At 27.6% G+C, this 9,034-nt stretch overlaps 3 protein-coding genes across 3 annotated transcripts; 2 read left to right on the top strand and 1 right to left on the bottom strand.

Moving 5' to 3' along the window:
* The first annotated feature begins 3,657 nt into the window (after nucleotides 1–3,657).
* Nucleotides 3,658–4,840, top strand: LOC111676958. Its single transcript, XM_023437976.2, has 4 exons — nucleotides 3,658–3,927; nucleotides 3,996–4,204; nucleotides 4,263–4,416; nucleotides 4,482–4,840. The coding sequence occupies exons 1-4, from the start codon at nucleotides 3,774–3,776 to the stop codon at nucleotides 4,706–4,708; spliced, it is 744 nt and encodes a 247-aa protein (XP_023293744.2). The 5' UTR covers nucleotides 3,658–3,773; the 3' UTR covers nucleotides 4,709–4,840.
* Nucleotides 4,841–5,063: 223 nt separating this feature from the next.
* LOC111676964 lies at nucleotides 5,064–6,263 on the bottom strand. The gene is made up of 4 exons (XM_023437983.2): nucleotides 6,087–6,263; nucleotides 5,821–6,029; nucleotides 5,506–5,659; nucleotides 5,064–5,391 (listed from the first exon to the last, which is right to left on the bottom strand). Exons 1-4 carry the CDS (start codon nucleotides 6,163–6,165, stop codon nucleotides 5,183–5,185), a joined length of 651 nt encoding a protein of 216 aa, XP_023293751.2. The 5' UTR covers nucleotides 6,166–6,263; the 3' UTR covers nucleotides 5,064–5,182.
* A 780-nt stretch (nucleotides 6,264–7,043) lies between these two features.
* Nucleotides 7,044–8,124, top strand: LOC111676963. Its single transcript, XM_023437981.2, has 4 exons — nucleotides 7,044–7,339; nucleotides 7,399–7,607; nucleotides 7,665–7,818; nucleotides 7,897–8,124. The coding sequence occupies exons 1-4, from the start codon at nucleotides 7,186–7,188 to the stop codon at nucleotides 8,109–8,111; spliced, it is 732 nt and encodes a 243-aa protein (XP_023293749.2). The 5' UTR covers nucleotides 7,044–7,185; the 3' UTR covers nucleotides 8,112–8,124.
* The last annotated feature ends 910 nt before the right edge of the window (nucleotides 8,125–9,034 follow it).

Genomic DNA, 9,034 nt, shown 5'->3' with positions numbered 1-9,034 from the left:
TATACAAACGTTAAATTTTTTTAAAAACATTTTGCTTTGCGTACCTTTTCTTTAAAAAAAAATTTAATTTATAAACACAGTTGTAGTTGTTGTGGTTTATTTTTGTTGCCTTTTTTTTAGTTATACACAATTTATTTGTTTAAATTTTTTTTTCAATATTAAGATATTTCTTAATTTTCTTTTTGTTAGCACTTTATTCTTGGTAATTATACTAGTTGCGGCATAAATAATATAAATTAATTAAATTTGTCGGCACACAACGCGTCAAGAAATATTTTACTTTTTTCTTTTTTTTTTTTTGTTTAAAACGTAGAAAAAATGGAAGCAAAAGCTAGACTTGTCTGTTTAATGTATTATTTGTTTTTTTTTTTCTTTTTTTTAGAAAAACACGACCGGTATTTTTTTCCTACAAATTCTTTTTATTTATTTATTATTTAAAAAAACAGAAAAACACTTTAATTTTTGTTTCTGTAATTTACTTTTGTCTCGTGTTTACATCGATTTTGTTAAAAGGGTACAGCCGATTAAAACATACAAACACACACATACACTTTCACATAGGAATATGGTGAAAAAAACTTAATGCGTGTGAGTATTTTTTTTGTTGTTTTCAATTTTGCTCTTCTTTTATTTTTCTATACACAAAAAAAAAAATACACATACTTTTTTCTTCTTCTTTTTCTTTTGCTATGTTACGCACTTTGTATTGAAAGAAACTTCTTTTTTTAGTAAATTTTCCAACTTCTTTTTTTTTAATTTTTGTTTTGCACTTTAAGAAAATATCTTTATAAGAAATTGAATTGACAATCAAGCAAATAAATACATTTATTTATTTATTAATAATAATAAAAAACACACACACACGAACACTACTTTTATTTTGTAAGCCGTCACTCTACCCGTTTGTAAAGTTGGATATTTTGTGTGGGTATTCCGCCGTGTATGTATTACACTGTTGTTGTTGTTTCTTTTTTTATTATTATTATTTCCTTTTTGTGTATAATTTTATTTTATATTTTTTTCTTATTTCATACCGACAACATTCGACGTTTTTCCGTTAAACGTTAACTAACAAACCGTACGACTCAACTTGTTCGCAAACACTCATCTTAATTTGCCGTAAATTCTGTTTTGTATTCTATTTGGGGGTTCTATGTTGCTGTTGTTGTTGCTCTTACTAATGGCTTTTTAGTGTCTGCTTTGTTTACTAGTTTTATCGTCATTTTTGTCTATTTCTCCAGTAAATTTCACTCTATTTGTGTGGATACTGGAATTATGAGTGTTTTTGTTGTTAGTAAGAGTATAATACGCTTCTCTTGGTTTCTTAAATAAAGTTAATAAGAGAGAGATTTAAAAAAGGTTGCCAGCTAAAGGAATTTTATTAAATAGGGAAGTTATTGTGCATATTAGAGGAAGAATTAAAAAAGTTGTATTAAATTTTAATACAACTTAATAATTAAAAGAAAGTGAAAATGTTTAATTTTGAATAAAGATAGGTTTTTTTTTTAAATAAAAGGGGGCTTTTGGATATATAATACGATATTGGATAAATTGGATAAAGAGTATTTCGTAACAAATATTTTAAGTATAAAATGGGATTGTCTATAAAATGTGGGATTGTGATTGGGAAATAGATATTAAATAAGAATTGAAAGGTGTTTTCTGAAAAATTGAGATTTCTTTTAATAAAAGTGGTATTTGTGTGTAAAACGTGGGATTTTGAAAATAGTGGAGTTTTTGATAAAAGGTAGGTATTTTGGATAATGGGATTTTGAATAATCAATAGGATTTTCTATTAAAAAAAGAGGATTAAAAATAGGATTTCCATAAAGATGTTGGAGAAAAGTTGTATTTCGAATGAAAATTGAGATTTTTGTGAAAGAGTGAGATTTAAGTGAGATTTTTAATTAAAAGAGGAATTTTGAAAAAAAAAAGTGCGATATTAAGCAAAAAGTGGGATTTTGAATAAAACGTAAAACGGTTTTGGAAAAATGAGATCAAGAAGTAGGATATTAGATAAAAAGTGAAATTTTTAATAAAAAGTAGGATTTTGGATAGAAAAAAGTGGGATTTAAAGTAGGATTTTGAAAAAAAAGTGGAATTTTTGATAAAAAGTGAGATTTTTCATTAAAATTAGGATTTTCGATTCGGATAAGAATTGGGATTTTGGTTAAAAAGTATTGGTATTTTAGGTAAAAAGTGTAATTTTACATAAAAATTATTATTTTGAATTATAAAAGAGGGATTTTGCTCAAAAACTGAACTTTTAGATAAAAAGTGAGAGTTTTCATAAAAATTATTATTTTGGATTAAAAAAGTGGAAATAAAAATACGACTTTGGATAAAACGTAATAAAGTTTTGAAAAAAACTAGAATTTTGGATAAAAATTTGGATTTTGCTCAAAAGGTGGGCTTTTAGATAAAAAGTAAGATTTCTAATAAAAAGTAGGATCAGTAGGTTTTTAAATTGGGTTAAAAGTAAGATTTTGGATAAAACGTAGTAAGGTTTTGGAAAAAGTGGGATTTTGGATAAAAATTAGGATTTTGGTAAAAAAAAAGTGGGATTTTATATAAAATGTATTATTTTGAATTAAAAAAGTGGGCATAAAAGTAGAATTTTGAATAAAAGGTAGTAAGGTTTTGTTATTTTGGATAAAAATTGGGTTTTTTGTCAAAAAGTGGGATTTTTGAGAGATTTTTATTAAAACGTAGTATAAGTAGGATTTTGGATTAAAAAAAGTGGGATTAAAATTAGGATTTTGCACATAACGTAGTACGGTTTTGGAAAAAAGTGGGATTTTGGATGAAAATTAGGATTTTGATCAAAAATGGGGTTTTAGATAAAAAGTGAGATTTTTTATAAAAAGTAGGATAGGATTTTGGATTGTGATTAAAAGTAGGATTTTGGATAAAACGTAGTAGGGTTTTTAAAAAAGTGGGATTTATTATAAAAAGTGGGATTTTGGTCAAATGGTGGGGTTTTAGATAGAAAGTAGGATAAGTAAGTTTTTAGTATTAAAAAAGTCGGAATAAAAGTAGGATTTTTGACATGACATAATACGGTTTTGGAAAAAAGTACGATTTTGGATGAAAATTGGGATTTTGGTGAAAAAGTGAGATTTTTTGGGTAGAAAATAGGATTTTGTTTAAAAAGTGGTACACTGAATATAAGATAAAAAATTGTTATACAAAAAGTGGCAGTATTAACATAACATGAGATTTTGTGTTAAAAGTGGAACAAATTTTGAATTAAATTAGAGTAAAAAGTGGAATTTTGAAAAAAATATTTATTAAAAAACGAAATCTAAACAAAATTATTGAATATTTTATAAGAAATACACAAAAGATAATTTCTCTCTATGTATGTGCTGTTATAGTGCAGGGAAAATAAAAACAATAACATTAGAGATGGTACTTTAAAAAACAACAAAAAACGTAAACAAACCAAAAAACTTAAACTAAAAAAACAGAACAAAGTGCAGAAACCCATAAAATTGTTGTTGTAAGAGAAAATATAAACAAATACATAGTTGAAAGTGTACTAAAATCAAAAATAATAAAAGATTAATTCTCTCTGTGTATGTGCTAATGAAGTGCAGAAAAAAATGAAAACAATAACATTAGAGATGACACTGTAAAATACAACAATAAAGAAACGTAAACAAAGCCAAAAGAAAAACTTAAACTAAAAAGAAAATAAAGTGCAGAAACCTATTAAATTGTTGTTGTGAGCAACAATATAAACAAATTATTAAAATACTATTAAAATCATAATGAATATTAATGAAAAAGTTGAACAATTGGCAAAAATAACAGCAGCTTTAACGAATGAAGTCAACGAGCTAAAAGGCAACGATGTAAACAATCGTCTAGATGAATTGGAATGGGAAAAGGAGGCATTAAAAAATGATATTAATGATTTAAGATGTAAGAAAAATAAATACCTATTTCTAAAACTTATTTAAACATAAAAAACTAATTTACTTTCAATAAAGATTCCCTAATGCAACAGAATAAAAAAATTCTGTCATTAATAAGGGCACATAATGACAAATTGTTGGAGAGTATAGAATCAGATAAACTGGCACCGCACATTACGTTCACTAAGAAAATTTCGGAACAGGTTAAAAGGTTTCCCATTAAATCGATTAAGGAACTAGATGCTTTGGAAAAATATATAAACAATAAAAATCTCAATGAACTGGTAAATTTTTTGAAAGGAATTGAATAAAAAGATTTTAAAAATTTCCTTTTTCCTTTAGGTGGCTGTTGTCCAGCAGTTGTTAACACCTCAGGGTATTGTTAAAAATATTGATGCTGTCTTGTCCACCGAGTGTATTGTGAGTTGTAATGTTGATGGTCATCATTATAAGAGACGCTTGTTAAATTATACCAAATTTATGGATTTACTTTTTCGTAGGTTTAAAAATATTTTAAAAATGTGTAATTTTATTTATTTTTTTTTCATTTTCCTTTTTTAGAAGCAGCATATTATGATGGCTATAGTCAAAAAGTCTTTTTGGATGATGTACGTCGTGGCTTGAAAATGGCAAAAAATCGCCATAACAAAAATGTATTCCGCAATCGTCAGTTGCAGCGCCAGGAGCAAGAAGAACAAAAGGAAGTTGATGAAGCAGAATTAATAGAAGTAGAGCCAAGTTATCCTTTATCCGAGGAATTAATAAAAGAAGAAATTTTGTGTGATTAATAGGCCGCCTTTTTTAATATCTTCATGAAGTTCCCTTACATTTTAATTAATTTACAGTTAAGTTCATACAGTAGTACTACTATATGGTTAAGTTTAATAAATAAATTACGTATTTACACTCTTTAATTGAAATGTCACGCCTTTTTATATAAAAATATATAGATTGATAGATAGATAGATAGATAGATAGATAGATAGATAGATAGATAGATAGATAGATAGATAGATAGATAGATAGATAGATAGATAGATAGATAGATAGATAGATAGATAGATAGATAGATAGATAGATAGATAGATAGATAGATAGATCGTTACCTTCAAATTATTGAAATTAAAAATATTTCTTTATATTTAATAACCAACATCTTAAAAACCTATTTTATTTTTACAAATATTTACACAAATATATCGTTAATTTGCTTTCGAACAACAAATCACATTACATTTTTAAATAGTTTTTATTTATTATAACTAATCGAAATAGATTTCTTCAGTTCTTGCCGTAAAACTTTCTTCAGTACTCTCCTCTTGTTCATCCCTTTCCTGTTCCTCACGTAATAATTGTTTCTGTCTAGCCCGACAATTGTTTTTATGACAACGATTCTTAACTACTCTCAAGGAACGCCTTAAATCGTCTAGAAACATTTTAGAGCTATAATTGTCATCTTTACGATTGGCCACTGTAAAATTAAAGGGGAAATAAATAATTTTAATAAAGAGAAATGTTATGATTCGATTTCATCGGACTAAATTGTTAGGATCTTTAAAGTTTATATTCTTCAAAATCTACTTACAAAATAAAACATCTATAGTTTTGGGAAAATTTAATAATCGTGTTTTATTATGATGACCATCTACATTCGACTGCATAATTATTTTATCGGACAAAATATTAATGACATTTTTCATAATACCTTGAGGTGAAAGCAGACTTTGTATGATATTTATCTAAAATAAAATGTAGAATTAATTCGAAACTGATATTTTTAAAAATTACACATCGATCAAAGAAGGAAGGAAGTGTTTTCGAAATCTCTAAAACAAAATTAATAACAAATGGGACAAAACCATTCTGATCGAAATGAATGACAGATTTGTCTATAACTTACAATATTCTCTTTGTTGTCCTCATCAATTTCCAATTCAAATTTTTTTAAATCTTCTATACTATCCAGCGGAAAACGTCTTGCAAAGTGGGAAATTTTTTTACCATAATGAACTTGAGAAAAATTACGCTCTATTTCGATATTCTCCTCTAACATTCCACTTTGTTTTGTCAACAAACTTATTATATAGTTATTCTGTTGCATTAAAGTTTCTGCATTAGGAGTAGAAATTATTATTTTTCAAAATATCTGATTATTTTAAAGCTTGCCTTTCAAATCTTTAACTTCTTTACGTAAATCCTGAGTTCTTCTATTTAATTTTTCAATTCTTTCATTAACGCTACACATTGTTACTGTTTATTCTGCTTTTATGTCTTATTTTAACAAAAGTTTGTATCTGATGATGGAAGTTGTTATAATTTCATTGTGCTTGTCAGCATGAAATGTCTTAATGCTGGGAATACATGACAAAAGTTATTTGCAAATGAATTGTGTAAGAGGAAAAGAGATGGTAAAAGATTTATCAGCAGGTTTTTAAAATTGATTATGTCATCTCTATGTAGAGTTATCGAAATTGTTAAATCAATGAGGGTGAAGTAATTAACTAACTAACTAACCAACTAACCAACTAACCAACTAACTAACCAACTAACTAACTAACTAACTAACTAACTAACTAACTAACTAACTAACTAACTAACTAACTAATTAACTAACTAACTGACTAACTAACTAACTAACTAACTGACTAACTAACTAACTGACTAACTGACTAACTGACTAACTGACTAACTGACTAACTGACTAACTGACTAACTGACTAACTAACTAACTAACTAACTAACTGACTAACTAACTGACTGACTGACTAACTAGCTAACAAACTAACTAACTAACTAACTGACTAACCAACTAACTAACTAACTAAGAAATATATAACCTAACCTTCCTTGAAAAAAGTTACGATTACTTGAGAGTAGAATAACTAGACTTGACTAAACAGTAGATCTCGAACTCTGATCCGAATTATAAAGACCTAAGTTTTACATCTAGATCTTATTTTGGAAACGTTTAGTGCAAAGATGAAGAAAATTATTAAATGAAATGCCATTTCAATTTGAAATTCTCCGAAAAGAACAAAACAGCTGTTGAAGTCTGGTGGTCATCTGGTATGAATGTCATCTTATTAAAACACAACAAAGTGTCATCACTAACAAAGGAATTTTCATATGCTAAAGAAGCGATGCTTCAGTAAATTACATTTCTTGCAGAAAACCATTATAAGTACTGATGAATTTTAATAAAAAAAAAAACATAGAATAAAAACTTAAAAATTAATACATTTTTAAGAAAAGAAGAAAAATAACAATGAATTTAAATGAAAAAGTGGAAGAATTGGCAAAAATAACGGCTGCTTTAAAAAATGAAATTAACGAATTAAAAGGCAAAGATGTAAATATGCGTTTAGATGAATTGGAAGCAGAGCAAGAGGCTCTGAAAAATGATATACTGGATTTAAGGCGTAAGTAAATACAAATATTATAAATAAAATCCAAACAAATTGTTGTCTTATTTTAACAGATTCCTTAATGCAACAAAATGAACTAATTTTATCGTTTATAAGACAACACAATGACAAACTGATGGAGACAATAGAGGCAGACAAATTAACAACTCAGTTGGTTTTTACTAGGAAAATATCACAATATTCTAAAATATTTCCCATTAAATCTTTAAAAGAATTAGATGCTTTGGACGCCTTAATAAATGATAATAATGTTAATGAACTCGTAAGCTTTTTCGAAACTATTTATGTTTTATTAAAACTATTTAAAACATTTTCTTAGATTGCTGTTGTCCATCAGCTGCTGGCACCTCATGGCATTGTTAAAAATATTGAGACAGTTATGTCTGTTGAATGTATTATGGAATGTAATGTTGATGGACATCACAACAAGAGACGTTTGTTAAATAGTAAGAAATTTATGGATTTACTGTTTCGTAAGTGGAGTGGAGTGTAGCCAAATCCTTATCCTTATTTTTTAAAATCTTTTCCTTATTTCTAAACTATTTTTATAGAAGCTGCCTATTACGATGGTTATAGTCATAAAATGTTTTTGGAACATGTACGTCGTGGTTTTAAAATGGTTAAAAATCGTCATAATAAAAATTTATGCCGTCATCGGCAAATGGAACGTCAAAGACTGGAGCAACAGAGTGTCAATGATTCGCTAGAAGTTGAAGAAATAATAACCGATGATTTTATAAAAACAGAAGAAATATATTTTGAATGAAATTCAGAAACGATTTTTTTTTTGGTTTCACCTATTAATTTTTCCTCTGACACCACTTTGGTAGGGAGGTTAAATTGGGTTTGTAGTGGTGGTTGTTACGCACATATTGGTCCTATATCCATCTTAAAATATAACAATCAGCTTCGAATAACTTTCTGAATCGATTTATTCTCCCAGAGACGAAGCCTATTGAAATGGTTATTGCACCTAGCCTCCATACAAGTGAACCCCCGAATAGGGCTTGTCGCAATTTTGGAGATACTTCAATGAATTTTGGCACATGATCGATATTACCGGAAACGAAGCCTATTGAAAGTGATTAACATCGGTCCATTATTTCACCTAGTCCCCATGCAACTAAACGCGCCGAATAGTGCTTTTATGATTCTCATGTGTATGTTACAGTCTAGTTGATAATCTGGTCTGTTGTCTTATCCCTAGTATAGCCTATAGTCTAGTTTATTATCTAGTCTATAATCTAGTTCAAGGCCTAGTCCAGAAACTAGTCTATATTCTAATCTGTATTCTATATTGTAGACTATAAAGCATTCAATAGTCTAGTCAAAAGTAGTGTCAATTATCTAGTTCAGTTCATAGCCTAGTCCAGTCGATATTCTAGTCTTTAATACAGTCTATAGTCTAGTCTAAGGTTCTACAGTTGAAACGAAAAGTCGACTTTTCGACTTTTTTCATTTAGTTAAAAGTCGACTTTTTGACTTTTTGCATTTTATGAAAAGTCGATTTTTAGACTTTTCAACTATAAGTATTTTATAAATAGTCGACTTTTTCCGACTTTTTTCGACTTTTTTCGACTTTTTCCGACCTTTTTCGACTTTTTGACTATTTTCTACTTTTTTCCGACTATTTGTTTACTTTTTTCGAGTTTTTCCGACTATTTTAGAGTTTTTGACTTTTTTTTCCTT

The sequence above is a fragment of the Lucilia cuprina genome, chromosome 6 (assembly GCF_022045245.1).
Source record: "Lucilia cuprina isolate Lc7/37 chromosome 6, ASM2204524v1, whole genome shotgun sequence".
Classification (NCBI taxonomy): Eukaryota; Metazoa; Arthropoda; class Insecta; order Diptera; family Calliphoridae; genus Lucilia; species Lucilia cuprina.
Note: the sequence above shows the minus strand (reverse complement) of the source record. Positions and strands in the feature narration are given on the sequence as shown.

Coding starts and splice junctions, on each gene's coding strand:
- LOC111676964 (XM_023437983.2), bottom strand. CDS start 6,165: ATGTGTAGCGTTAATGAAAGAATTGAAAAATTAAATAGAAGAACTCAG. Junction 6,030..6,086: donor AGAAGTTAAAGATTTGAAAG/GCAAGCTTTAAA, acceptor CTCCTAATGCAG/AAACTTTAATGCAACAGAAT. Junction 5,660..5,820: donor AGGACAACAAAGAGAATATT/GTAAGTTATAGA, acceptor ATTTTATTTTAG/ATAAATATCATACAAAGTCT.
- LOC111676963 (XM_023437981.2), top strand. CDS start 7,186: ATGAATTTAAATGAAAAAGTGGAAGAATTGGCAAAAATAACGGCTGCT. Junction 7,608..7,664: donor ATAATAATGTTAATGAACTC/GTAAGCTTTTTC, acceptor ACATTTTCTTAG/ATTGCTGTTGTCCATCAGCT. Junction 7,819..7,896: donor ATTTATGGATTTACTGTTTC/GTAAGTGGAGTG, acceptor CTATTTTTATAG/AAGCTGCCTATTACGATGGT.
- LOC111676958 (XM_023437976.2), top strand. CDS start 3,774: ATGAATATTAATGAAAAAGTTGAACAATTGGCAAAAATAACAGCAGCT. Junction 4,205..4,262: donor ATAAAAATCTCAATGAACTG/GTAAATTTTTTG, acceptor TTTTTCCTTTAG/GTGGCTGTTGTCCAGCAGTT. Junction 4,417..4,481: donor ATTTATGGATTTACTTTTTC/GTAGGTTTAAAA, acceptor TTCCTTTTTTAG/AAGCAGCATATTATGATGGC.